We start from the raw sequence: 27,028 nt of genomic DNA, 5'->3' as shown, positions 1-27,028 counted from the left end.
ATCGGTCCTTCTGTCCTCTAATACCACAATGCTATTTATGCTACCATATTAGCCATTAGATCGTGTATGTTCTTCAGAGTGTACGCCCTGGAAAGTCATCACAATGTGGCTTTACGGCTCCCGCTTGGTCGTGTCTACAAGATAACTGCAGAGAATAGAGCATGGGTCGACAAACCGCGACAGCGTATCGAGAACAAACCTGCGCAGCCACTCGCTAGAGGAAGCAGGTACGACAGTCGACAGAAGTCTAAGCTAAGGTCAACGATGGAAGGTAAAACGCAGGCTTCATGGACACGCTAATCATCACTTGTACTGATGAGAATTCTCAAAGCAGTTGCACGCCAGTCTTACTGTGACAAGCAGGACGATTGAGGCTTCAGGCACTGATTCTGTACTCGTTAAGATCTCGAAAAGACCTTTGTATCGGAACCGATTTCTTGCGGCCAGCTGGTAACGAGGCGACGATGAACGCCGAGGCTGAATCTGTCGGGAAGCGTGGACAGTGCGCATATGGGAAGAATTGACGGATTGAACTGAGGTTGTATTGGGTGAAGCTACGGACAGTATGTATAGGTGAGTAGCTGTAAACAACGCTAGTGTGACGTGGCAGTCACTCTCATGGCAGGTGAGGTTCGATAGGCAGGAGCACCCTGAACCGTGACAGAATCCTTCATAGCAGGATCCGATAGGTTTGTAAGGCACCGGTATTACAATTTCGACTGGGTAGCAGTCCAGTCGTTTTCTTCAAGTTGCGGCTTTCGTTGCGTCATCTGCTTACTGCACACGCAATGCTCAGCCAGCATTTGCTCAACGTACGTTTTGCCTTGACCGATTGCCAGAACAGGTATCAGATTCGTAGGCGGGTAAGTTACTCACCTGAACGAGGAAATTCATTGCATACCCACTTTTGGACCGATCGGCAGGCTATGTTAGCGAACGAAGTTGAGTATGAGAGCCGATGTGTAAGGCGTACCACACTGCCACAACAAGGCGTACCACACTGCCACAACAAGGTGCATTTCACGCTAAACCTGTCCAGTCATACCGCAGGCCAAGTGATGTTCAGCCCAGGATATCACAGTAAGCAGAGAGGCCTAGTAATACGAATGCGGCATTGATGATAGCGGCTATGTTCGTTGTACTCATTACTTATGTAGGCCAGCTTTTCGGAAAAACGCTCGCCATCATCAGACAACTTCTCTTCGTTACCTCCTTTCTCTTGACACCATGCTTCTAAAGGTTCTTGCGACCTCGTTACTCCTATCACCCGTTCTAGCATATCCAACAGACGGCCACTACAACTCCAACACAACTGCATTGGAGTGGGTACCATGCGACCTTGACTTTCCCTCATCGGTTCAGGAAGAGATAGATGTACATAAGGAACCTATCTTCTGTGCGAATCTGTCCGTGCCGCTCGACTATACTAGTCGAGAGAATGGCAAAACAATCGATTTACAGTTGATCAAGATCAAGGCAACCAAGGAACCGTTCAAAGGCAGTGTCCTCACGAATCCCGGCGGTCCTGGAGGGAGTGGTGTAGACTGGATCGCCAGCGATGGACCGTCGATCCGTGATGATCTGGGTGGGTACCATGATGTTATTGGCTTTGACCCTAGGTAAGGTCTTTTACTCCGCAGCATGTTCCGGAACAACGCTAACGAATGCAGGGGTACTGGGAGAACCATACCGTTCTACTGCCTCCCATCAAACACTACGGCTTCCAAGGCTAAGCGAGCTGAGTATAACTTCACGATCCCACAAGACGACATGTACGCTGCGCTCGTGAAGAAAGCATGGCACGATGGTGGTATCTTCGCCGAGGAGTGCGCCAACACACCTGGAAACGCAGACATCGGTCCCTACATCAACACACCATTCGTAGCACGCGACATGCTAGAGATCATTGACGCTCTTGGAGAGGATCAACTTCAGTATTGGGGCATATCTTACGGCACTATCCTCGGCCAGACGTTCGCTGGCATGTTCCCTGACCGTGTCAAGCATCTGCTGCTTGACAGTGCCGTACGCTTCGACGATTACCATTCTGGTCAGTGGATCACAGTGACGCGGGACACAGAGCGTGCAGTTTTGAACTTCTTCACGGAATGCGTCACTGCTGGACCTGAGCTATGCCCTATTGCGAACTTCACTGGTCCAGACACAACCGCGGAAGACTTACACAAGGAATACGCCAAAGTCTTCCAGGAATTGTTGGATGACCCTGTCTTCCTACCCGACGACTACCGGCCTGCAAGTTGGTATCAGCCTGGCGGTAACACCATTTATCTAGTCCTGAAGCATATAACGTTGACTTTGGCGTACCAACCGAGGCAGTTTGGCCAACTCTACTCAGCTGTGGACATCGCTCTGAGGCGAGACTGGGAGCAGGCCGTCGAGATTCTCACATCTGCTCTCAATACCACCACGCCTGAGATACCTTGGAACCTCGGTGTTAATGCCTTTCACGGTATCGCTTGCTCAGATGGAGCCTTCCGTGCCGACAAGCCAGAGGACCTGTACTCATGGGTATTAGCTCAGGCTGCCGCGGGCACTTTCGCTGACGGCGCCGGGCCACAAGTCTGGCTTTGCGCGCAATGGAAGTTCGAAGCTAAGGAGCGCTACACTGGGCCTTGGACTGCTATCAACACCAGCAACCCAATTCTGTTCGTTAATGGCAACCACGATCCGATCACACCTCTGAGCGGCGCATATGAAGCTTCGGCCAACTTCCCAGGCAGTCGCTTGGTGGTGCAGAATGGGCATGGTCATGGAGTCAGGAATCATCCCTCTTCCTGTACGAACAAGGTGATCGCTGACTACTTCAACGACGGAACGCTGCCAGATGTTGGCAAGGTATGTCAGACTGACAAGACGGCATATGGTGTTTTCGAAGAATACCTTGCGACTGTTCTGAACAGTACCACCAATAGCACACTTGCAAAGCGATCTTTTGAGGTTCCTCGCAAGCCCATCCTTACATAAGTCGGGCTTCGAGATAGACGTAGATATTGACAGGACGAGGTGGAGCTGTTGCTAAGACATTGTATTCATAGCATACTTCTAGTATAAACATAGGTAATCTCGATAAATTTGCTCTAACAAAGCCTATCGTACTCATTACCTGGTCCATGAACAGCTTGTGTATTGTTTCAAAATCCCAACTTGACAAGCGTGTTGGCGTTTGGATCATAAGTCAGCCACACCAGACCATGTTTGGGATTTCTCGCAAAAGCCACCCATGCACTTTGCATGTACTTCGACGTCTCGATCTCGACAGGTACGCTAGGTCCGAGTAGATCGGTAGTACCAAACACCATTGGAACGGCGGAGGAGTGGTAAGCATGAAGCCACGGCAAAGGGTTCAGGTTTTCGCCATTCTCCGAAAAGCGAGCGCGCCATATGGGGACATTAAAGATGCTCCGAGCACTGATAGAAGAGTCAGTATCTTAAAACGAGAGGTGATAATGACGACTTACAGCGCTCCTTGCGCATCAGGGCAAGTGGGAATGCTTCGTGTGAAGACATCAACAGCCGTTTGGTTTGGTTCAGCTGGGTTTTACGTAACAAGTGAAGTGCCTTCGTTATCGACTTGCGATAAGATGGTTGAAACTTCGGCAAAACGTCCAGGAAGCTGGCGATCAGTGTAGTTCGAGAAACTCGTGACGTTGTCCGGCGACGGTGCAAACGGTAGCGATTCTCCATCATTTGCAGTCGCATTGTACTTATTCAGCACCTCGATGATGGCAGTGGCGTTAGCTTTCTGCATGCAGGAGAACACCTTGTCTTTGTCGGTTGATGAGCAGCCGACTTGTGAAGCAAGATAGGTGAAGTTTGAATTCGTGGGGTCCTTGGAGGCTCCACCTGAAGCTGTGCCGGATTGTGCGATGAAGCCTTTCACGATGGGATCCTTAGGGTATGCATATGCGTATTAGTCAACAGCCATATCGCAAACGAATTGACCGAACAAGATCATGCGTTCTGGGTCTCCACCAAATGTCCCGATGTTGTTTTAGAGCCACTCGACTGCCTTTTGATGATCAAGCAAGCCAGGATTGAGGTTTCGCCCGTCCAGAGCCGCGGCATCGGGGAAATTAAAGATGTTGAGGCGATAGCTTATGAAAGAATCAGTAAGACTGTTCTTGGTAACTATGATAACGGTCTGATCTTACGCAAGTCGGTCGCCGTACTTGTATGGACTCGCGCTTCCGCCAGATATGGAACCACCGCCGTGGATCCAAATCATGACCGGCAACTTTTCAGCTGCTCACTTTTCTGCAGGAGCGTAAATATTCAAAGGCAGACAGTCCTCACCCTGCTCCTGAGCAGGAGTGAGAAGAAAGCCCGTGAGGTACTCCGAGTACACCGTCTTCTGGCCATTGCTCTACTAAATACACGATGGTCCAAACCATGATGAATCGATATTCTCGTTTGTAGGGCGCTTGGTGACCGGTGGTCAAAATCGAAGCTCGCCAATTGGAGGCTCAGCGTAAGGTATGCCGCCCCAGAACGAAACGCCAGTCGTGTTTGGCCAGGAAGCGCCTTGCACTGCGGAGGATCAGTGTGTACTATGAGGTTCTTGCTCCATCTACCAGTCGGATGACAATGGGTCAGCGGCAAGAGTAATGCGACAATTTTGAGCTATCTTAGGCCTGCCATGATAAAGATAGGACGTCAGCGAATTGTCCAGGGCACAGATGGCTTGGACAGCTTAATATTATATGTAGATGAAGTCTGTAAAAGGATCAGCGTTTTGCGATGAACTCTCGTGCTTGGCTGGAGTAGTTCTCTCCCATCTGATGAAATGCAATCCATCTGGTTAGCGTTGGTCTCGCAGATTCTGGGGCCCCGCAAAGTGTCGGAGGGAGTGAAGGTATCCACCGATCGCCATCTGTTTGCTAGCGGTCCGTTGCAGTGTTTGCTAACGACCCGCTGCACTTCACTGCTATCCCCTTCTACTATATAGTCTCGATCGATTCTAGCCAATAGCTCCCAAGATCAACCAACACAATCCACTCACTTCAACACAAAGCGAGTCATGCGGCAGTTAGTGTGCCCACAGACACCGCCTCGACTAGTCCTTGAATCTTCCCTTCTGCGCTCTGCGATGTGAAGCTTGACATCATTGCTTAGCCTGCTTGTCTAAATTTCGGTTCTGAATTTCCGAACCGGTTCAAAGATTTCCCACATCTGGAGACTAGGATGTACCCAAGTTGACCACGTTTCATCGAATACGTCGCCGTATATCACAAACTCGTGAAAGAGGTGAGCGCAGCACCAGATCGTTGGCTCTAGATCATATCGTGAGCGTTTGAGACATTCTATATTCGCGCTAGACATATCCAGGAATTGTTGAAGTGGTATATATTCCGATCAACACGCTTGCAGGAATGATTGATCATTTTTGCAGTTTCAACAGGAATCACTGGGTGTAGGAAGGTTCTCAATAATGTTTTCATAGTCACCTCCTTGCTCAAAGGTCTATTCTTTGGCCGGCACAAAAGCGATGATGAGTTCGAAGCTATTCATCTTATGTGTGGCTTGTCCGGTCCCGCTTCACGCGGAGCAGCTTTTGCAAGTTCTGTTCATCTCCATAGTCAGCTACACCGATGTACAACTCGTATGATGTGATGGGTATGAATGAGGATCTATTCACCTTGATGGCAGAACTGTCGGAAAGAAGTGTGGTGGCCAGCAGTTTTTTGCGATCTTGTACCTCTAGAATATCCTGTTCTGATATCAGATTGTAGCTCGTGTTCCGGTCTGGGGGCGAAGAACTTCTTCGAGTGAATCTGTCAGAGTTCAGGGAAAAACTGTACGCAAAGGAAGAAGTTGAAGATTGTACTGAGGTTGTATTGAGTGAAGCTACGAACAGTATATATAGGTGAGTAGCTGTAAACAACGCTAGTGTGACGTGGCAGTCACTCTCATGGAGGTGAGGTACGACAGGCAGGAGCACCCCAAACCGTGACAGAATCCCTCATGATGTACCTGACCGTCGTCACCGGATGTGTTTGGCCTAGACGATGTGCCCGAGCAAGTTCCTGGTCTTCCAGCGATGGATTCCACTGGGGTTCAAGCGGATGTACTCTTGAAGCGGCCGTGAGATCGAGCCTGTTGACCACGAATCGGATGATATCCATGTGTGCATACGTAGAGATAACCTACCCGCAAGCGCCACAGGAAATGGTTAGGAGTATCACTCGAATTTCGGGGTCGTTGCGAAGCTGCTCTATGGCATGCACACGGTTCTTAGTGGCTACGCTGCCGTCGATGTGGATGGACCCGATGTTCGCAACGGCAAGTCCTCGTTCTACCATGTCGAGACTTGACGTCCAAAATGAGAACACGACACTGGGATTTGATGAGTCAAGTGACGCATGTCAGCATAAGTTGGGTACTTACTGCTTTTCGGTCGGACAGGTTTTGATTTGCTCGATTAGTGAACGTACTTTAAATGAGACCTTGACGTTATCGCTGATGTGACCCATACTTGGTGATATGTTTCGAGTAGGTGTCAATCGCGAGGTGCGTATAGAAGAAGATAGAGGCAGTAAAGGACAAGAGGTTGGGCCGTTCATACACCCACACGGATTCGGAGATCTAAAGTCCAGAAGCTATGTACACGCGGCACAGTATACCATACCACACGCTGAATAATAGGTATTTGAACTCGTCGCACGTCCGAGTCCATCATCGGTCGACGGCAGGCTGACTGGCCTTAGACATTGCGTACACATATCTTCCCCCATTGATAGGCGAGCCCCTAGTACTGCTTGAGGAGATCCATCTAGTGCTACCGGTTCATCCTGACTGGAATGCTGAGGTGCATACGTCCCAAGATTACATATAAGCCGGAGCCTGTTGATCTGCTGAATCCTATTGGGCCAGGAAATACCAGGTGATTGATCAAGCAAATCGGACACAGGTATCTCTATGCCGCGATAATATATTTCTTCTTGCTCGTCGAAGGGAACTCGAAGAATTTTGTCTGTTCGGGCAGGCAAATCTAGGATTTTTGTCGTTTTACGTAGCATGACGCATGAGAGGAACTTCTTGAATGTCTCGGTTGCTTCATCTACAGGTTTATCTCGCCACAGCTGTGGAATCTCTTCGTCAAAGATCTTGGGATCATCGTAGGGAACGAAGTGGAGGAAACTGAACAGTCCAAGGAAGTCTATCAGGCTATTTTGAACCGGAGTACCGGAGATAGCCCATCTAGTCCTAGCCTTGAGTACGGCTATCGCTTGCGCAGTTGATGTCCCATGATTTCGATTTATGTGTGCTGCCCACTTTTCAGCTTATCTGCTTTTGTTGGCGTTCAATCCAGGGAAGCCCATACCTTCGTCCAAAATAATGCGTCTCCAGCAGTACGTAGATAGAGAGTCATCGATCTCGAACGCGCAGTAGTCCATCTTCTGTCGTACGACACGGTAGATGGTGTTTCAATTCCCATGCTTTACGCTTTCCAGAGATCATATGAATCTACTGCGTTCCGTTGCTGCTTCCCATATTGTTCAAAGGCAACACCAGGATTTGCATCGGAACAACTCAAAACTCAACATGAAATGGGCCACTCTCGCCGCGTGTACTGCAACATCGAAACCTGTCGATACAACCGCATAGGGTTCGACAAAAAGACCGCGCTTGACAAACACAGTCAGAATTTCCACGAGGTAAGCCGTTACTTCCCCGTTCCCCCCAAGATTCGACGAGTCGCCAAGGCGAAAGTATTTCGACTTCTACTTAGGACAAAAGATGATTCTCTCGAACACAGTCAGCCTCAATCTATCCAGGGTATCGCCGCTCAGGAAGGTCAACAACCCATTGAACGGCTACAAAAGACGCAGTATGAAGGTGCTTTCTCTCAGAGTCAGGGCGAAGAAGTTGTTTCGGCTAGCAACAACCAGCTTGATGCAGCCGTAAATATCCAAGAGATGAAGCATCAGCCTACGAACCTTGCCAACTATAGCCAATTCGTCAGGTATTATCACGTCCAGAAGCAGCAGGGCGAATTTCTTCAGGGATGGCAGAACTCTATTGCCCCAGAAGAACGTGGCCAGCTTACTTCTCAATTCTTTACTCAGTTCCGGCTGCTCAAGCCGGAGACACCAGAACAGCAAGCTGTGCGTATCGCGCTCAACTATGAGACCCAAGAGTTCATGCAAGCCTCGGCAAAGGATCCGTATGTCGCAGAAATAAAGCAGAAATTGATACAAATGACTGCTGTACGACAACAACAATTACAGCGCATGCAGAACAACAGGCTTATGAACAAAACGAATCCTGGGCAAATGAACCCTATGGGCCAGGCTTGGTCTCGAATTTCTCAACAGAGCATGCCACAATGGACTAGTTGTGGAAGGATTGAGAGTATTGATTGATTTGTAGAGCTAGGGCGAGGATCCATCGGGGCTATATAGTAGAAGGGAATAGCCGTGAACGGGTATGGAGGCAAACCCGAGCTAACCGAATGAGCTGGACAATCAGTGCAGCGGACCGTTAGCAAATACTGCAACGGACCGCTGGCAAACACTGCAATGGACTGCTGGCGAACACTAGTCCACAGCAAAGGGTAGCCATAAATGCCGCGACGATGCAACAACAGTCTGCGATGCGACAACTTCAGCGCCAGGCGCAAGCTCAAGCTCAAGTAGACTGGCAACCTCGCCATTGAATCAAATGGACACCATGGAACTGGGTATACCTCAAGGTTTTCAAGAGAACACACAGCAACAGTTCGACTTAGGCTTTCCTGACGCTCCACTCCAACGGCCCAATAAGATGTTCTCATCGGCCTTGAACGATGGCACATCCGACCTTAATCAAGATCGGTCAAATCAGCATCACGACTTGCAAAAACTGCAGCGAGACGAAGCGTTCATCAACCAGCTAGCCAAGAGGTTGTTGGATAGCTGCGGGCCTGACATTCGTGCAAAATTCCAATCAGAAGTCAACGTGTGGCCTGAGGAAACGAAAGTCAAACTGCTCTCGCAGGAATTGACCCTCTATACTATCGCTTCCGACAGCACGCCGAAAAGCTATACAGAAGTGGTAAAGTTCAGCTTCCAAAATGGCAAGATCCTCAACAGAGCACACCGCAAAGTATCAATCCCTTGGATAGGTTACACAACCAAAATGATCAACCTTGGAACCCCCCGTCAAGGGAACATTATGCAGTTCCATCTGGGTCACAGCAGAATCTCTATCAGGATCCTCAACAGAGCACACCACAAAAAATCGACCGCATAACTAGATTCCATCCAGATGATCAACCTTGGAATCCCCATCAACTGTACGCGGTTCAAGTTGCCTCACAACAGAATCGTCAGCGCCAGTCTCAAACACCGCAGAACATGATCTCCCAGGCTCAGGCAGCCCAAGCACAGGCACAGGCGCAAGCGCAAGCTCAGCAAGCTCGTGCTCATGAAATAGAGCAGGACTTCGGAACCTACCTTTCCTGACACTAATCGCCTGTCGCCAGATTCTCATGTCTTTCGATCACACGGTTGAGCGTCATCTTTTCCCTATATCGATTGCGGTCATGGCAAAAGGCGAAATCAATATCGAAGTTACTAGCTAGCGACCAGTAGCAAGACATGCATCACGACACCGCACAATATATAATCACTTCTTACTGGCAGTGATGGTTCTTCTCGTTCTGCAATATACCTTTTCAGTGCAATACTACTACCTGTAGTCCAGGTTTTGCCGACCTTGCCTGTAGCTCGACAATACTAGGTTAAGGGTCAGGAGCTTGCAATTGAATGGGTAGGGGTGCGATGATAATGTCATTGGTCTATCACGTTGGGCATAGAACATCTACCGAGCCAGTTCCCACCTCATGCAGCTCATCAATCCGACTGTGCATGACCGTTAGAACTCACACTCACACACACTCTCTCTCTCCAAATCCTACGCCTAAAATCCTGCTTGTCCGCCTCCAATCGGTTAATCAAGCGGTTCAATTTGCTGATCTGATCATGGTACGCACGGATTGTATCTTCGACCACCCGAAGTTGCTGCTGCAATCGATCGATCCGCCTTTCGCGCTCGTAATAATCACAACGACGGTTTCTCTGGTTGACTTCGTGAGGGTTTAGGGGGATGAATCTGCAACTGTAGCCGTCCGAGTCGGAGTCGCTGTCGTACAGGGGCATGATTGCTGGTTATGTTGAAGTCGTCGACTTGTTCTGGTTGATGCTGGATGGTGGTTGATGAGATGATGGTACTGAGTGGGATGAGGTGAGTACTTTATATTATGGTGATGCTCTGGAACGTGCCTAGGTTGATGCGTTGGACGTAAAGCTGGACGGATGCGTGTAGAATAGGCTGTGCTGTCTGTAACGTGTTGTACAGCACGATTGTGAGCACCGTCAGTGGATGTGATGTGTAGTTGGCAATGTGCTGTTCATCTTTTTTCACGATTGAAATGGACTTTAGCAGTCGTTGGCTTTGTCATGCTCACTTTGACGTATGCCGACACTAGGTAAAGACGACGGCTTTGTTTTCTATGCGCGGCTCACTGGTAGCAGCAGAAGGCACAGAGATTACAATTTATGAACAGAGGTAGTGCGATTTCTGTTCGTTCTTGTAACAATAGCGAAGACGATCAGGGCGAATTCTCACACGATGTGAGCTTGAGAAGTAGCCCATCATGGTAAAAAAAATTCAGAACAGGTCATGCATAGACAAGAATGCAACATGATGCACCTGATACTGTATTGAGCAAAAAGCATCTGTCGAGCTCACTGAAATCACCACATCCTTACAAGTTCGACGCTGTTCACGGGCTCCCTGGACGGAGGATATCCTCCACCTCCTCCTTGAGATCATTGATCTTCGTCTTCCAACCATCAGCCTTGTTCCTCGAAACACTAGGCCCTGGCGTGTTCAGCAGAGCTCTGGCCTTCTTCTCAAGCTTCTCAAAAAGCTTTACCATTTCATCCAAAAGTCTATTCTGCTCGTAATGAGCCTCGAGTTGATCCATTTGGTCGACTCCACGGAGGTCCATGGGAGGCGGTAAGCGGGGACGTATAAGGTTGCCAAGGAGGTCGTAGACTTCGTAAGTCCCATCGGGAAATGGGCGTCGATACATTTTTTGTGGATTTGCTGATGCTGTTGAGTTGTTTTGGTTGGTTGTAGCTGTGGTTGATGAGACGTTAGGCAAGTGGAAAAGAGGAGTATTTTACACCTCAACCGTACGCTGCCGTGAGGAACTGTTGCAGGTGGCGCTGTACTTCTGTACGTATGAATGGGTTGCGCTGTCAGAGTGGACTGTCGAACAACTCAAGGATGAGCGTCGTCAATGAGAAGCCGCATTGTAAGAACGCTGTCTCTTTCATTTTGTCGAGCCAATGGAAAATGGACAAATGCTGATGTGGAAGCGTTGCATTTGACGTATAACTAGATTCAGGTAAAGATGATACCACCATCTATGACGATGGTCTGCCCCGTCATATAGTCGCTGTCCTTACTCGCCAGGAAACTTACCGTGCTGCTCACATCCTCAGGTACACTTGTCCTGCCCAGCGCAATCAGCTCGTTTGTGTATTTCTTGATAGTATCTCCCTTCCGCGCCCCTGTCTTCTCGCCCAGCTTCTCGTCGATAAGATCCCACATTGCAGTGCCAACAATGCCAGGTGCGTATGTGTTGACTGTGATCTTGTGCTCGGCCATCTCCATGGCGAAGGCTTGCGTCATGCCTCGTACAGCCCATTTGGAAGCACTGTAGTGTGAGAGCAGGGCAAAAGGTTTGAAGGCAACGATAGATGCTGCGCCGAGGAGCTTGCCGCCGGAGCCTTGTGAGATCATCTGCTCTGCAGCGGTTTTGTAACAGTTAAACACACCGTAGACTGAAAGGATGGTCAACATGAAGTGATGTTCACGAGGCATCGAAACTTGCCATTAACCTCAAACATCCTCCTGAAGTCCTGTTCAGAGAGCTCCAATAGACCCTTCACCTGTGCGATACCCGCGTTCGCGACCATGGTGTTCAGAGGGCCTAGCTCCGAAGCAGACGCTTGCACCATGTCCTGCACCTCTTTCAGGTTCGACACGTCCGCTGTGAATGCGAAGGCCTTGCGGCCGAGACTTTCGATCTCCCTGGCGACTTCATCGCAGCCAGCCTTGTTCGCCGCAACGTCGTTGATACATATGTCGTAGCCGTCGTTTGCCAATCGCAGAGCAATGGCTTTGCCGCTGACAGTTGTCAGTCTGGTTGTTCAGGCTTGTTTGCCCACGTAGTGATCTCACATTCCACGTGATGATCCTGTCACAATCGCTGTCCTGCTCCCTCCTGCTGCTGGCGTTGCGTAGCTGCGCGCCCACTGTGGCACTTGGGTCGAAACACGGGACAGGCTCGCAATTTTGGGCGAAGCTTGCCAGATCGTCCTTGCTGGCAGACGGAAAGACATGAAGAGCGTATAGAGAAGACAGTGGGTTTGCAATGAGCGGGTTGGGTCTACACTGGGCCTGAACAAGTGGACAGGAAGAAAGAAAGGTACGAGAGGCAGCACCAGATCCATATGTACCACAGCCTAGAGCTAGGGACAGGTCCTTACCGGATAGGCAGAGCATGCGCCAACCCCTCTCACGTCTTCAAAGCGGCAGCATTCCATGAAGCTCAGCGGCTTGTCGGGCTAAGGTAGTCCGGGAGGTGACGTCCATGGAGAACGAGTCTGTGGCTAGACGTGTCACGCTCGTGTCACGCTCGTGTCGACTACTGCAGCAAAGCGGCACCGTTCCGCGGATCCCATGGCCAGAGCATCACACGATGTTGGTTTGCAGACCGGACGAAGCTGGCGGCGGGAACAAGAAGTGCGGAGAAGAGGGGAGGGTTGAGAGCTGCGGCGGGAGAGCGGAAGTGCCAAGACCCTTTCGCGAACGTGCAGCAGATGCGCATTGTAGCATCAACAACCCAACCAAACAACGTCACACACGCACACCTTATAGCAGCGGACAAGATGTCTCGCCAAAGCATGGCTCCGAATCGCAACCTGTCTCTTACAGAGGAATTGGAGAAGCTGGAGCAGTCCATCACCCTCACGCTCCAAGGTAAACAACCACGGGGATGCCCCACCATCGCGACTGACCAGCGCAGAAATCGACCACAACTTCAGCCGCGCGCATCGCATCGTTACCACAGGGATCCTTCCAATTGTCGAGCAGTATGGAAAGCACTCTGAGGCGGTCTGGGAAGGTGCAAAGGTGCGCGCCCATCGTTCACCATTCAAAACAAAATACTGACTCCTGCAGTTCTGGAAGCAGTTCTTCGAAGCCAGCGCAAACGTTTCGCTCTCCGGATACGAAGCCCCACAGGACGACTCGATCGCGCAGGACGACACACAACAAGAGGAAACATACGAGGATGAAGAGACTGTGATTGGAGGCGCAATTAGAGGAGGAGCTACCACGCCTCAGAGGCCAGCCTCGTCCCATGGCGAAGTGGAGGACACAATGACTCTCGACTCGCCGTCGATGGGCCACAGCACGCCTGGAATGCCGCAATCGCTCAGGAAGGGCAAGCATGGCGAGGGCGATGAGTTGGACGCCGAGGACGCCGAGGAGGACGCCGAGGAGGACGCCGAGGAGGACGCCGAGGAGGAGGAGGCACCACAATTCGCCGGACTCTCGTCGCCATATGAAACGCTGAGGCAGGAGCTCGAAGGCGGACCGCCAGGTTCTCGTGCACCGAAGTTCGATCCTGTGACCCCTGGAAAGTCGCAAGCTCTTCCAGACATGATGGGCTTCGACTCCTCACCTTTCGTCCAGCCCACAACCTCGAAGAAGCCGCACTTCAACCAGGACCCACTCATGCACCGTGTCCTGGACAAGACGTTCCGTGTGCAGGCTACACCTCTCATTAGCCCGAGGAAGTACAAGCCGACTGGTGCTTTCACTCCGGGCACTGCGCATCGTGCGGCGCCCACCCCCCGAGGAGCTGCAGCCAATCCAAGGCTGCCCAAATGGGACGACTCTTCCCCTCCCTCCTCGCCGGCACCTCAGCTGCGTGCAGATATCTTCTCGCCGATGAAGACGCCTCGTACGCCTGGTGTGAGCGTACAAACGCCTGCCAAGGGCAAAACGCCTACGAGCATGGGGAAAGACCAGGACTATGTCGACTACAGCGATGATGATGAGCTCGACATCAGTCCACCAAAGACAATTCAGTTCCACATCCCACAGACGAAACTGTTGCAGACACCTGGTACGTACCACATAGTCACATTCAATAATCTTACCAACATCTTCACAGCTCGAGAAGCCAGCAGGCGCATCGTTGATGACCTGCTGATGACTGCCGGAGGTGATTTTACTGACACGACAAGTGGGATGGAGGATGATAGTCCAAGTGTTGTCAGACGTCAAGTTGATCTGGACGATAGCTTTTGAGTGAGGAAAGCGTTGCGCAGGCTGCTCCTTCTGTTGTTTAGACCCACGATACCCAGAATGTCAGAATTTTGTCCATTCACACACGATTAATCTCGAAAAGGCAGACTGTAGACAAGTCTCTCGTATCACGTACAAGTCTGGAGACGTTCGATGGCCTAGGCGAACAGCTGGCATGTGACAACCGGCGACTTCTAGATAGCCGACGCTAGGCGGGAACCATTGGCTGGGAACATGCGTCAGCTCCATCGTCATTCCCCAGTAATTCTAGCTCCATCAATGCTTCTTTCGAAGAGCCAGATGTCCTTCTCTTCACAAACACACACACATTCGTTTCCTCACCATGCCCAAGGACAAACGGCCGCCGACGTCAGGGTACGCTCGAATAGCGCAGGCCGAGGAGGAAGAGGACTCCGACGCCGCATCTGAGGATGGCTTCCACCAGAACTCCCTATCGAACGAGCAATATGCTCCTATCCAGCCTTCACGAAGCTCGCACATGCGCATGCCGGGTGATTCAGCTCCAGGATCACCCAGCGCACGTCGAACATCTACCAGCCGCCGACATCGGTCGAATTCAGGCGTCGACATCAAAGCCATAAACGCGCGATTCGAGCGTTGGGCAGACGAGATTGCGCAGAAGTTCAAGTTCAAGAAGCAGAAGGAGGACCCAGACGACGAACAGCTCGAGATACACCATTCTGTCTTCCAAGCACCAGACGGTGTGCGACCAGCAACGGCAGAGTCGCTACAGTTCGACTACGATGGAGCTGGCCCACCAGAACGCATGACAAAGCTGCAGTTTGACGACATCGTGGAGAGCGTTCGAACAGCCATCGAGCTTGGCGTCCACCCAAAGCTCATCACACAGGGCAGCTCAGGCAGCTACTTTGCACGTAACACACAGGGCAAGGTTGTGGGCGTCTTCAAACCGAAGGACGAAGAGCCATATGCGTCGCGAAATCCCAAGTGGACAAAGTGGATACATCGCAATTTGTTCCCCTTCTTCTTCGGACGCGCCTGCCTCATCCCAAACTTGAGCTACATCTCCGAAGCCGCCGCATACGTCCTCGATACCCAACTGCGAACGAACATCGTGCCTTACACGGATATTGTCAATCTCTCTTCCAAGTCCTTCTACTACGATTTCTGGGAAAGGCGGGCATTCTACAGGAAGAGAAACCCCTTTCCAGAGAAGCCTGGTAGTTTCCAGGTCTTCTTGAAGGGCTTCAAGGATGCAAACGTCTTCCTGAAGGAGAACCCTTGGCCAGACCAGCATACCTCGAGCTTGAACGCGGCTTCTCGTAAGAAGAGAAGAAGGTGGGCGGAAGACTGCAGACCGAGTGGCCCATTGTCTGACAACGAAGACGATGAGGAGCGACCAGGCACGCCTGATCCACAGCGGCGACGAGGCTTCTGGGCACCTGCATTACAACAGTCGTTCAGGGAGCAGTTGGAGAAGCTGGTCATTCTCGACTACATCATGCGCAACACGGATAGAGGGTTGGACAACTGGATGATCAAGATCGACCAGAAGACACAAGAAGCCACGATAATTGCTGAGCCGCCGAAGTTGAACAACGAAGTAGACGGGGAGGACGCACCGAGCCAGTACACACGGCAGTCGATGTCAGAGCTGGACCCTTACGGACGCAGGGAGCCAATGAGGGCATCGAGTCGCTCCAATACACCTATGCAGAATGGACCTACGCCGGAAATCACGCTTGGTGCTATCGACAACAGCTTGTCGTGGCCATGGAAGCACCCCGATGCTGTGAGTAGCCCCGCACAATCTCGTTAAAGCGATTGCTGACCTTGCGATAGTGGCGCAGCTATCCTTTCGGCTGGCTCTTTCTGCCCGTCTCCCTCATCGGCCAGCCCTTCTCCGAAGCCACTCGAAAGCACTTCCTTCCGCTTCTCACGTCGAAACAATGGTGGAGTGACACACAGACGGCGCTGAGGAAGTGCTTCTCCCAAGATGCAGACTTCAAGGAGCGCATGTACGCAAAGCAGATTGCAGTCATGAAGGGACAAGCATGGAACGTGGTGGAGACACTCAAGACGCCCGACCACGGCCCACTAGAGCTGACAAGACGGGCACGTGTGTGCGTCTGGGATGACATCGTTGAGATACCCATCGCAGTACCTCTGCGTGCACCTTCAGCTGGGATGCGGCGCAAGCAACAGCCCAGTCGGCAGCAAAGGCTAGATGAAGAGCATGAAGAAATGGACATTACAGCGCTCCAGACCCCACCACAGAAACCACAACCTGACCTTCTCATGAACTCCCCACCTCTCGACTCAGCACATGAGAATCGCTTCAATCTCACTCGCGATTCCTCGTCCTTCGATGCTCGGCGCGCTGCCAACACGAATGGCCCCATGTCTCCCGCAACGGTCAACGACGTGCCCTGGCCAAGTCGAAAGATGCCAGAGTCTAACGGCAGACCAGCCCACCGCTCGCGTATGAGCCACGACATGCCCCGGCGCGACAGCAGCAGGCGACAGCGGCGATTCTCTCTCAACCTACGTAGAGACGATTATGACGAAGACGAAGGCGATCTGGGCTACGCAGCGAACGAGGACATGGAGGGCAACCGCAAGAAGGTCATCGTGGAGAGGCTTGAAATGGTCAAGGGCAGGAACCCAGTCTTCACGTGGTGTTAATGAGTATTGTAGCAATGATACCGGATATGGACGTGCGAAAAGGGAGGCATTTTGCATAGCGGGCGTTGGATTGGGCGTTTTGCATGATGGCGTTGGCTGGATGCAACCTTGTAGCAACATCATACATTGTCGTAGTAACATAGACTTCGAGGCGGCGCACAGCTGCTCTGTCGAAAAGTTTCATGATATCCATTTTCCTCTGCGCCAGATGCAATCCTGTGGCGAAATCTCCTATCCAGCTGGGGTTCAGAGTGGAGACGCGTGAGCGATTTGCTGGGTTGTGGTGGTTGCAAAGCTTCGGGAAGGTGCAAAAGATGAGACATCATATGATCTCTTTGGTAGGCAGCGAATCGCGTGGGCCCGTGTGGCTAGTGCCATCTTCAACAGAACGTGAAAGTCGACCACGTCCAAGAATCTTATCACTGCTTGCTGCAAAGCGCGCATTCTCGCCAGAATGCATTTGTGAACAGCGCGCTTTCTGATACCCCCTTTTCCGGATCGCGATATGAGTCCCAAGAGCACACTACCGGATCCTCTACCTTCACTTGCACGGCCCCCAGATCTGAGTGGCGCGTGACCTTGTACCTCAACCGCGTCGACGCCAAAGATCAACGCACAACAATCGACCTTGCTGGCTTCAGAACAGTTTGCCCTATTCAACAAGGGCCTCTTTGGTCGATCCGGAACCTCTATGAAAGAAAAAATATCGCAGCGACGAGCCCACAACTTCTTGACATTCTGATGCTAGATGCGCTGTGCCAGCGAGCATCAAAGCATTGCAGAAAGAGCTGGGATCTAGCCAGCTGGATTGGCTGAAGCCTGCGGGCGCGCTCTCACCTGTAACAACACCTCTGTTTGCATCTGTACACTATGAATCCGGCTCTATTACTTGACCCCCGTGGGGCGCGCAAGAAAGGTACCCTTTTCCTTTTCTCCTACCCTCTCTCATCCTTTTACACTCCTCACTCTGATCACCAGCCTTCATGGATGTCGACGCAGTCGACCTCGATATGGGCGATGACTCGCTGTATGGCGCGAATTCACCTACATATTCACTCGCCGTGCAGCAGTGGATAGACGAGTCACATGATCCCGCCAACAACCACTTCACTCAAGCAACACCCTACGGCCTATTACCTGGCACTGCTTTTCCTGACACCGCGCTAACGCTACTTTCTCCAGCTGAACAAGCCGCGCAGCAGAACCAGACACCACCGGCAACCCCTCGCTTTGACCCTGCAGTGCTCCTCAACCCAAAGTCAGCACCGAAGCGACCAGCATCCTCGTCAGAAGGAAGCGAGCGCAGCCGCGCCGTCCCCAACAGTGCCGGTCAAGTATCGCTTGTAGAGCGCCTGCACAACGTTCAAGAGCGCGCCGCGTCTCCAGCAAAGCGTGTCAAGACGGCCGAAGAGCAGCAGCGCAAGAAGAAGTCTTCGAACGGTGCTCATTTCGGTGGCGGCAGTGCTCTTGACTTAAACAAGAACGGGAACACTCCTGTACCTCCACCCGCCCAGGTCGACCTCACGATGAGTGCGTACTTCACTTTTCTTGCGCTTAAAGCATGCTGACCCTTCTCAGGCGATGATGACGAAGTTGAGGTTGTCCAGGACAACATGTCCCAAATGATCTGCATTGGCAAGGTCGAGCAGGCATACATTATGATGCATACTGTGCCATTTCCCGATACGAAGAAGTACATCGGCAACCACGGCGCGCTGGGCAGAATCAAAGTGGCCTTTCGGAGAGCCGGTCAACGATCCGACATCGCAATTCTCGTCACAGACGCTGCGGGCAAGGAGTTTGGCAAGGTCGATGGCAAGACTGCGCAAGCCATCGTTCCGCTCATAGATGGTGCTAAGAGTAATGGCATGATGTGGATGGCTTGGACTGACCCACGCAAGCGATCGGGAGGTGAACCCACTACACCCGGAACCCAACACCATACGCTCATATCGATGACTCTGCAGTTGTACTGTCCGCGCAAGAACGCTCACGGCATCAGCAAGTACCTAAAGAACAAGAACGCAAAGTTGACGAGGCCGCAATGGGAGCTTGATAGGTACGACTACTTCAACCCACAAACGCAGGAAGCCGCTACGAGAGTCCAACTGCAGCATCCGACTCTTGATGCCCACACAAACATGCGTGCAGGCCATGCTTCGGCCATGTCAATGGCCAACTACGTTCTGCGTAGCGTCGACGAAATTCGCGACGACGTTCAGAACGTGTTCGACTCTGTTGTTGGCAGTTCAGAAGAAGTACCCATACGCGAACCGTCTTCACACATCAAGACCGAGCTCTACCCTCACCAGAAGCAGGCCCTACACTTCATGTGGAACAGGGAGCAAGAACTTACTGGCGAAGAGGGTGACAGATCTGATCCGCTTTGGAAGCCACGTTATCTCGACAACGGCCGTAAGAAGTTCATCCATGTCATCACCGGTCTGGAACAGGAAGAGAAGCCCAAGCCTTGTCGAGGTGGCATTCTCGCAGATGAAATGGGTCTGGGCAAGACACTCAGTGTCCTCTCTCTTGTTGCTGACAATTCTTCCATCAAGGATTCTCGAGAGTTTGCGACAAAGAAGCCTCCGCGGAACCAGGACAACAACGCATCAGCCATTCAACCAGTCATCAACAGTCGAGCCACTCTTCTTGTCTGCCCTCTTAGCACAATGACAAACTGGAAAGAGCAGATCAAGGACCACTTCCCTGCCGGCAGCGCACTCAAGTGGACGCGCTATCATGGCAGCGAGCGATTCGACGTGAGACCGAATGAGTTGGCAGACAACGACATCGTCGTCACCACCTATCACATCATCGCCAAAGACATGCTTGACAGGAAGCGTGCACTACCTTACATCAACTGGTTTCGCATCGTATTAGATGAAGCCCACACCATTCGCAACCCTACGGCGCAGTCGAAGGCTACAATCGCGCTCCCAGGACAGCGGCGATGGGCAGTCACCGGAACCCCTGTTCAGAACCGTCTTGAGGTAAGTTTCACATTCTGGGATAGTGCGGGCGCACACTGACCTTGTATGCAGGATCTTGGTGCGCTGTTCAATTTCATCAAGCTGAATCCCTTCGACTCAACTTATGGCTTCAACCTCTACATTCTCAGCCCGTTCAAGGCCGCCGATCCAGAAGTCATTCCCAAGCTACAGCTTTTAGTCAGCACAGTCACCATCCGCCGGACAAAGGAAATCATCAAGAACGAAGTGCCGGGACGCAAGGACATGATTGTCAGGCTGAAGTTCTCCAAGGCCGAGCAGCAGCTTCACGACTGGTTCGAGAAGGATACACAGCGCAAGGTTAATGCCGTCACAACAGGCGACAAGATGGGAGGCCACTCATACGCACGCATTCTGACGGCTATTCTCAACCTTCGACTCATCTGCGCTCACGGTCGTGACCTGCTGAGCGAAGAGGCATTGAAGACAACAGATGGCATGTCGTCCGATCAGCCTATGGAGATTGGCGACGAGGAAGAAGAGCTGCCATCTCTTACACGACAACAGGCTTACGAGATGCTCGACATGCTCGGACAGACTAGCGCGGATCTGTGCGCCTACTGTCACAAATCTGTCTTCAACGACGTCGACACAGATGATGAGGACGAGGACGGCGACCCCCCTAACCTGATCGGCCACATGACGTCGTGTTATCACGTTGTCTGCCCGAAGCACACGAAGAAGCTGAGAACAGACTTCACCAACAACAGGAGCGAGGATGGCATGGTTAGGTGCCACTTCTGTGAGGACAGGGTCAAGCCCTCCTTGTTTGAATTAAATCGCAACGACTACCAAGATTTCTGCGACGAGCGCGACAAGATGCGCAAGGACCCCAAGCTCTCCAAGAAGATCAACAGTTACGCGGGCCCGCACACAAAGACCCAGGCTTTGCTCAACGACCTAGCGGAGTTCCACGCGTGGAGTCACGATCATCCTGACGAGCGCCCGATCAAGAGGTAAGTGCATAGTTTCAAAATCATAAAATCAGGTTCGCTAACGATACTCACAGCGTCGTATTCTCCAGCTGGACAACCCACCTCGACCTCATCGAAATCGCTCTCAAAAACCACTCGCACACCTACGTCCGCCTCGACGGCCGCATGTCCCGCGACGCGCGCGACAAATCCATGCGCGTCTTCCGTGAAGACCCGTGCATCCGCGTCATGCTCGTCTCGATCGGCGCCGGCGGCTTGGGCCTCAATCTGACCACCGCCAACAAAGTCTTCATGATGGAGCCCCAGTTCAATCCTGCTGCTGAAGCGCAGGCTGTGGATCGCGTGCACCGCTTGGGCCAGGACAGGGAGGTTACGATTAAGAGGTTCATTATGGAGAAGAGCTTTGAGGAAAAGATGTTGGTTCTGCAGGGCAAGAAGAAGGCGCTTGCGGACCTGACGATGGCGAGGGGGAAGAGGAGTAAGGGGGAGGATTCGAAGAGAAGGCTGGAGGAGTTGAGGAGTTTGTTCAGATGAGCGAGCGCATGACGTTGGTTGGCATGGTCGTCTGTCGAAGTCACACAGGGCGAAGATATACACGAGCATCTTGGATCATCTTGGAAGGGAATCATCTACTTGGAAGCAGAGATGTCGGCGCAGCCATATCTCTTGTGGCACTCGGCGACTGCTCTCCTGGCGTACTTAGAGTGCTCGTTTTCGGCAATTTTTAGCATTCATAGACTCGATCGTGGAGAGTCAGCATTGCCGTGCACGACATACAGGGCAAATTCATCCATAACGCTAGGATCTTACAAGCTGTACTGCTCCTGAATGCCTTCGCTGACTCTTGTGTATGCTTGCACTTGAAACCGCATGTCTACTGGTCAAACTTGGAACAATTGAGGTTGTTGCTTTTTACTTCTTCTGTCGTTCAGCTGAAAGAGACATGTGATGACACTTCAGCGTAGCCTAGCGGACTGGTCTCCGGCCACGATACTTGGCGCGCGTGGCTGACGAATATTCGAATCCTGCGGCTGTAGCTCCATGACTTGGTCATAGGGAGCGCTAAGAGAATGTGGAGAAGATGGAGATATAAAAGTTTAGCTTAGCCCTAGCCAGACATGCAGTTGCAGTTCCGGACGAGTTGAGTCTGCTCTTCGCGAGGCAGATGGATGGGTTCGACCGCGCCATCGTTGAATATGCCCAGTCGACTGCCAGACTAGCATCGGTTTCACTTGCTTTGCCGCATCGCCCACCCAGCCAGCAGCAAGTCTACTATCAACAAGCACGCTGCCACATCTCGGTGCTTTGCAAAAGTATTGGGTCCCCCTCCTTTGTGAAAGAACTATACCCATATAGGCAGCTATAAGAAGAGGAGGGGGCGCATACGTGATGTGGGTATCTAATTAATCGCCTTGTCAAGCTGAGTATGCTGGTGATGCTTGTAGATGGATGCACGTTAAGGAACAGCCAAAATTGAGAAGAAGAATAATGGTGGAGAGGTAAGAGATTAGACAGAACAGTGACGTTGACCCGACCTCTGCTACGTCTGTGGCTTCCGAGTGGTAGTGAAGGTCTGGTTCAGGGTCTAGCAAGTGGAGAAGCCCACATATATATCCTCCGATCAAGCCCCTAACCCCCCCCCCTACTTCGACTTCTTGGTACGCTCTTCTTGAGCGACCAAACAAAGGGGGGCCCTAGACTTTTGCAAAGCATAATAAAACATCCCAAATCAACTTCATCAACCGTACATCGCTACATCCACTTCCCAAATCTACTGCATGTCAGACCCGTCAAGTTGTTGAGTGCACTACAAGCACCGCGTTCCTCCGACACGATATTCAACAGGGATACGGACGACACTCAATTTGATGCAAGTCTCGCACGATATGCGACGAAGCGTCAATGTCGTTGGAGTTGCACACGCCACGTGTGGCGCCGGACGAGCGGATGGGCGTGAGGTGTGGCTGCGGGTAAGGAAGTAAAGCCGGTGGGTCTGTATATTTCCGCAGCCTCGCGACACCATGGCTCGCAAAACATTCAACCTTCAGGAAACGTCGCGATTGCGAGAACGTACAGGTAACATGGCTACGAACAAACGTGCGGTTATACTGGTTCAAAAAAAAAACATGCATGAAAGAGCGGGACGAACGTTGGACCAAAACGAGCATCAACAATCGACGGCAAGTGCCAAGCGAAGACGAGCTTGGCGATGAGCGCCACAAGGCTCAAAATGGGCGCAACAAGACAAGGCTGAGACGGCTAGGCAATTGGGAACGAGATGCGAACTGGTGTCGTTAAGAGAGAAGGCGATACAGAAACTCGGCAGCCACTGGCGAGCACTGGCGAGCGACATGCGAAGTCGAATGCAAACACGGACGGAGACTCGAGTACCTTCCACGCTTGGTGGCTAATGGCACACATTGGTGCTGCAGAGAGTGCGGTAATGAGGTACGTTGATCTTTTCCTGTAGCACTTGGAAAGGTACTCGGGGACGAAGACGTGGACAGAGTTTGAAGTGTAAATGAGTATTTGCTAACAATCATATCTCAGAGAACTATGCGCATGCAAATTGCTCGTCGAGCCCCAGGCTGGGAACAAGACATGATATCGAACTATTCCGGTCACCGAGAAACGAAACCCTCAACACGCACACTTAAGTGGTGTAGATGAAGTCAGGGCGGTTGTCGCCCATGATCTCAATCTCTGCCTCAGTCTTATTGTACATCCAGTGGTCACGCTTGCCCTCCTTGCGCAGCCTGTTCTCGCGCTTGAGCATGAAGTGCATGAAGACTGTTCCACCGAAGAGGAACAAGAACATGTAGGCAAGGACAATACCGTGGCCGGTCCAGTACCTGGGCTTCTCCTTCTGGGAGTAGATGTTGGAGGACACAACACCGTTCATGTTACCCCAGCCGACGACGACACCGACCATGACACCGCGCTTCAGCGAGCCTTCGACGTTGTTGGATGCCCAAGTGAGCGTGTTGGAGACGGTGGGATAGATGCCGGCGGCGCCAAGGAAGGTACCCGCGTACTGGACGTGCACGTTGTCAGTGGCAAGGAGCATGGCGAAACCGATGCAACCGATGAGCGAGATGACCATGTTGCAGTAGCCACGCCACTTCGTGCGGTCGGCGATAAAACCAATGATGACGGTCATGGCGGCAGCAACGGCGTAGGGAGGAACAGACATGAGCTGGGCCTTGGTGCCGGTGTAGCCCATCCCGAGGAGAATGGTGGGGAGGAAGAGCGAGAAGCAGTACAGAGGGCAGAGGCAGCCCATGTAGATGACGGCGTAGCCCCAGGTCTTCCAGTCCTTGAGCGCGGCGTAGACGTGACGGCGGTCGATGTGGCCAACGGTGGCACGGGACTGGCCGTCAGCGCGGAGACGACGGAGAGCACGGAGTTTTTCGTCAGGGCTGAGGAAAGAGGCGGTGTCGGGGAAGTTGAAGGTCATCCACCAGCAGACGACACCGACGCCGACGGTCATGAGACCCTCGATGATGAAGATCCAGCGCCATCCCTCGTAGCCACTGATACCGTCCATCTCGGTGATGGCAGCGGCGAGGAGACCACCGAAGGAACCAGCAAGAGCAGCAGCGGAGAAGAACAGGGCGGCACGGAGACCGAGCTCCTGGCGCTTGTACCAGCAAGAGAGGTAGTAGTTAACACCAGGGAAAAGACCAGCCTCAGCGATACCAAGGAACCAACGGCAGGCAAGGAGACCGGCCTTATTGTGAACGACACCCATGAGGGTCATGATGATACCCCAGGCGAGGATGATGGCGGTGAAGAAGACGCGGGGAGACCACCTCTTTATCAGGATGTTGGTCAGGGGCTCGAAACCAGCATAGGAGATGAAGAAAATGGTAAGGGCGTTGTTGTAGTCGCGGCCACCCATGTGCAGGTCAGGCTCCATTTTCGCAACACGGGCATTACCAATGTTTGTGCGGTCCAAGAAGCTGAAGAGATAAGCAAGAATCGAGATATTAATGTAAGGCGAACTTACGACAAGAGGTAGAGGAGGGAGAGCCATGGGATCAGCCATCGGTCCATCTTCCACACAAGAGCCTTGTCCTAGGTGGAGTCAGTAGGAGGCAAACAAAGAGAGGTCGAGAAAGGAAAGAACGTACAAGCTTGGCTCGCTCCTCGCCGCTCTTGCCAGCATCTGGGTCAGGGAGGTCATCGTACTCGCCGACGCCGTTGGAGCTGGCATCAGAAGCGTCATTGAAGATGGCCGGCGACTTCTCGTTGTCAGAGCGGAGGGTAGGGTCAGTGACCTCAAGGCCTGTGGTGGCGTTCTTCTCAGCGACCATGATGCCTGATGGTGTTGGAGAGAAACAGGAGTCCTGCGGTGCAGTCAGAGACACCTCGTCGGGGGGGCGCCCGGGGTCTCTATATGTACTCGCAGTGCTCACCTACCGTGTCGAAAAGGTGTAGGCCCAGTACTATGGACAAGGGTAGTGCAGTGCTAGTGTCTCACTGGTCCCGGGTCCCCATGGGGGCGGTTGGACAAGAGAGCGGCGTAGGCGGATCCTGCTTGGGCCGTTTACACAGTGCGTCCGAGCGTGGCGGAGTGAGATTGCAGAGGAAAGGACACTGGGCTATTGGATGTCGCAGCGTACAGTTCCACAAAGGCACTGCACTTGTCAAGGCTGTCGCACGCGCCGTCTACACCGGGAGGCACTGGACACAGTGAGACATTGTAGCCTCGCGCCCAGCAACCCTACACTGATCGCGATCTAGCAGCTGGTAGAGGTTCTATCTCAACCGCCAGTCCTTCACCCAGGAGCGCGTACCGGTACCTCAACGATTGATTACCAACTCCAGGTGCATTGTCAATTATGCCAGATATCGCCCTTGGGCAGTCGCCACCCCGCCAACGACCGGGCCAAGAGCATGCTTCTGGCAAGTGTTGGGTGAAAGCGGTTCTCGAACCCCCGGGACAGCGTTTTGGTCGAGACTGGGCGCCCTTTACGCGGCCAGCAATCTCTCGCAAAAAAAGCCACCCAAGACCTTGGCACAACGACCACCTAGGCCAAAATAACCAAAACAGCACGCAGATACAGATGAGGCCTACGGACAGGCGAGAGTGCATCTTCAGCCGGCAGGGGATCGAAGCTTTGCCAGGGCGCCTCTGACTGTCTCACGAAACGCCCGCTTTTGTGCGACATGTGCCAATTTTGCATCCTGGATTTTTCACGATGGATGTTGCTGATAGCCGCAGATCTCTCCAACGTCTTCCTCCCCGCGTTTCGAGTGCGGAGCGCAGATTCCCTCTTAGCTTGGCCCACAGTGGGGCCTGGTCACTCAGTAGTACTCCCCCGCATTCGGAGCCCCCGCCGTGAAGGAGCACGCACAATTTCTCCAGACAGCAATACCTTGGGCATCTGGAGTGCACAGTAATCAACAGCCTGGCCTTTTTCCTAGCATCAGCCTGCTCCGCTACCGGGATCCTAACATAGCGCTGCATGACCGCACAATCGGTCATGGTCCGCGGCAGGAGCTCACACACAAAGCCACCGCTGACGGGGGCCCAGTGCACCCAAGGCGAGCAGCAACATCGGGTAAAAGGAGTATTATCCGCTGCGATTCGCTCGCAAATCGGCCATGGCGCCTATGCCAGCGGGACAAAGGAAACGCTGATCCGCGGCTTCTCAAACATGTCGCCTGTCTGATTTGGGATACCTGCAATTATCCACCACTGCACGCATCGTTACACTGCCAATGCGTATTGTCTGCATGTACCCTGGGGTACCTACTTGATACAATAATCACTACAGCGATTACATGCACGCGTTTAGCATGGGACAGCAGCTGTTGGTACGCTATCAGTGCGGCCGCAATCAGTGCAAGACGAGGCCTCGCGAAACCTGGGTTGTGGGTTCGTCGTTGCACCAGTCACCACCGATTGCGCATCCTTCACCATGCTTACCTGCACTTGCGTGCTTGCTTGCCTCGTCGTTCGGTTTGTCATTATCGCGCTGCCCCGAACCTCCCAGACTAAATTAACTACCGATTCCA

At 52.3% G+C, this 27,028-nt stretch overlaps 9 protein-coding genes across 9 annotated transcripts; 5 read left to right on the top strand and 4 right to left on the bottom strand.

Moving 5' to 3' along the window:
- The first annotated feature begins 1,157 nt into the window (after nucleotides 1-1,157).
- Nucleotides 1,158-3,030, top strand: BU25DRAFT_409588 (alpha/beta-hydrolase). The gene is made up of 2 exons (XM_033706085.1): nucleotides 1,158-1,619; nucleotides 1,671-3,030. Exons 1-2 carry the CDS (start codon nucleotides 1,228-1,230, stop codon nucleotides 2,983-2,985), a joined length of 1,707 nt encoding a protein of 568 aa, XP_033563312.1. The 5' UTR covers nucleotides 1,158-1,227; the 3' UTR covers nucleotides 2,986-3,030.
- Nucleotides 3,031-3,336: 306 nt separating this feature from the next.
- BU25DRAFT_409587 (uncharacterized protein) lies at nucleotides 3,337-3,776 on the bottom strand. The gene has a single exon (XM_033706084.1). It carries the CDS (start codon nucleotides 3,767-3,769, stop codon nucleotides 3,560-3,562), a length of 210 nt encoding a protein of 69 aa, XP_033563311.1. The 5' UTR covers nucleotides 3,770-3,776; the 3' UTR covers nucleotides 3,337-3,559.
- A 2,196-nt stretch (nucleotides 3,777-5,972) lies between these two features.
- On the bottom strand, nucleotides 5,973-6,275 carry BU25DRAFT_296449 (uncharacterized protein; the record flags this gene model as incomplete). The annotated part of the gene is made up of 2 exons (XM_033701913.1): nucleotides 5,973-6,114; nucleotides 6,169-6,275. Coding segments are annotated over 2 exons (249 nt in total), but the record flags the coding sequence as incomplete, so codon positions are not given.
- A 1,293-nt stretch (nucleotides 6,276-7,568) lies between these two features.
- Nucleotides 7,569-9,252, top strand: BU25DRAFT_420526 (uncharacterized protein; the record flags this gene model as incomplete). The annotated part of the gene is made up of 2 exons (XM_033708022.1): nucleotides 7,569-8,373; nucleotides 8,570-9,252. The coding sequence occupies 2 exons, from the start codon at nucleotides 7,569-7,571 to the stop codon at nucleotides 9,250-9,252; spliced, it is 1,488 nt and encodes a 495-aa protein (XP_033563309.1).
- Nucleotides 9,253-11,355: 2,103 nt separating this feature from the next.
- Nucleotides 11,356-12,832, bottom strand: BU25DRAFT_409585 (acetoin dehydrogenase-like protein). Its single transcript, XM_033706083.1, has 3 exons — nucleotides 12,256-12,832; nucleotides 11,906-12,201; nucleotides 11,356-11,855 (listed from the first exon to the last, which is right to left on the bottom strand). Exons 1-3 carry the CDS (start codon nucleotides 12,525-12,527, stop codon nucleotides 11,413-11,415), a joined length of 1,011 nt encoding a protein of 336 aa, XP_033563308.1. The 5' UTR covers nucleotides 12,528-12,832; the 3' UTR covers nucleotides 11,356-11,412.
- A 104-nt stretch (nucleotides 12,833-12,936) lies between these two features.
- Nucleotides 12,937-14,466, top strand: BU25DRAFT_409584 (uncharacterized protein). Its single transcript, XM_033706082.1, has 4 exons — nucleotides 12,937-13,056; nucleotides 13,103-13,209; nucleotides 13,258-14,209; nucleotides 14,258-14,466. The coding sequence occupies exons 1-4, from the start codon at nucleotides 12,966-12,968 to the stop codon at nucleotides 14,392-14,394; spliced, it is 1,287 nt and encodes a 428-aa protein (XP_033563307.1). The 5' UTR covers nucleotides 12,937-12,965; the 3' UTR covers nucleotides 14,395-14,466.
- Nucleotides 14,467-14,734: 268 nt separating this feature from the next.
- BU25DRAFT_430418 (uncharacterized protein) lies at nucleotides 14,735-17,058 on the top strand (the record flags this gene model as incomplete). The annotated part of the gene is made up of 2 exons (XM_033708601.1): nucleotides 14,735-16,165; nucleotides 16,216-17,058. The coding sequence occupies 2 exons, from the start codon at nucleotides 14,735-14,737 to the stop codon at nucleotides 17,056-17,058; spliced, it is 2,274 nt and encodes a 757-aa protein (XP_033563306.1).
- A 1,010-nt stretch (nucleotides 17,059-18,068) lies between these two features.
- BU25DRAFT_338262 (SNF2 family helicase/ATPase-like protein) lies at nucleotides 18,069-21,538 on the top strand (the record flags this gene model as incomplete). Its single annotated transcript, XM_033702716.1, has 4 exons — nucleotides 18,069-18,588; nucleotides 18,637-20,051; nucleotides 20,103-21,025; nucleotides 21,079-21,538. The coding sequence occupies 4 exons, from the start codon at nucleotides 18,069-18,071 to the stop codon at nucleotides 21,536-21,538; spliced, it is 3,318 nt and encodes a 1,105-aa protein (XP_033563305.1).
- A 1,970-nt stretch (nucleotides 21,539-23,508) lies between these two features.
- Nucleotides 23,509-25,359, bottom strand: BU25DRAFT_409579 (uncharacterized protein). The gene is made up of 3 exons (XM_033706081.1): nucleotides 25,138-25,359; nucleotides 25,014-25,081; nucleotides 23,509-24,966 (listed from the first exon to the last, which is right to left on the bottom strand). The coding sequence occupies exons 1-3, from the start codon at nucleotides 25,318-25,320 to the stop codon at nucleotides 23,658-23,660; spliced, it is 1,560 nt and encodes a 519-aa protein (XP_033563304.1). The 5' UTR covers nucleotides 25,321-25,359; the 3' UTR covers nucleotides 23,509-23,657.
- Between the last annotated feature and the right edge of the window lie 1,669 nt (nucleotides 25,360-27,028).

Source organism: Macroventuria anomochaeta (genome assembly GCF_010093625.1).
Source record: "Macroventuria anomochaeta strain CBS 525.71 unplaced genomic scaffold BU25scaffold_11, whole genome shotgun sequence".
NCBI classification, from domain to species: Eukaryota; Fungi; Ascomycota; class Dothideomycetes; order Pleosporales; family Didymellaceae; genus Macroventuria; species Macroventuria anomochaeta.
The sequence above is the reverse complement of the archived record's forward strand: the minus strand, read 5'-3'. Positions and strand labels throughout refer to the sequence as shown.

Bases quoted from the DNA above. Each gene is read 5' to 3' on its own strand.
- BU25DRAFT_409587 (XM_033706084.1), bottom strand. From the start codon at position 3,769: ATGCAGAAAGCTAACGCCACTGCCATCATCGAGGTGCTGAATAAGTAC.
- BU25DRAFT_409585 (XM_033706083.1), bottom strand. From the start codon at position 12,527: ATGGATCTGGTGCTGCCTCTCGTACCTTTCTTTCTTCCTGTCCACTTG. The intron at 12,202-12,255 runs GTGAGATCACTA...GACAACTGTCAG, and splicing joins ACAGGATCATCACGTGGAAT to CGGCAAAGCCATTGCTCTGC. The intron at 11,856-11,905 runs GCAAGTTTCGAT...CCATCCTTTCAG, and splicing joins GAGGATGTTTGAGGTTAATG to TCTACGGTGTGTTTAACTGT.
- BU25DRAFT_409588 (XM_033706085.1), top strand. From the start codon at position 1,228: ATGCTTCTAAAGGTTCTTGCGACCTCGTTACTCCTATCACCCGTTCTA. The intron at 1,620-1,670 runs GTAAGGTCTTTT...TAACGAATGCAG, and splicing joins GTTATTGGCTTTGACCCTAG to GGGTACTGGGAGAACCATAC.
- BU25DRAFT_409584 (XM_033706082.1), top strand. From the start codon at position 12,966: ATGTCTCGCCAAAGCATGGCTCCGAATCGCAACCTGTCTCTTACAGAG. The intron at 13,057-13,102 runs GTAAACAACCAC...TGACCAGCGCAG, and splicing joins CATCACCCTCACGCTCCAAG to AAATCGACCACAACTTCAGC. The intron at 13,210-13,257 runs GTGCGCGCCCAT...TGACTCCTGCAG, and splicing joins CGGTCTGGGAAGGTGCAAAG to TTCTGGAAGCAGTTCTTCGA.
- BU25DRAFT_409579 (XM_033706081.1), bottom strand. From the start codon at position 25,320: ATGGTCGCTGAGAAGAACGCCACCACAGGCCTTGAGGTCACTGACCCT. The intron at 25,082-25,137 runs GTACGTTCTTTC...GACTCCACCTAG, and splicing joins GCGAGGAGCGAGCCAAGCTT to GACAAGGCTCTTGTGTGGAA. The intron at 24,967-25,013 runs GTAAGTTCGCCT...TTATCTCTTCAG, and splicing joins TCCCTCCTCTACCTCTTGTC to CTTCTTGGACCGCACAAACA.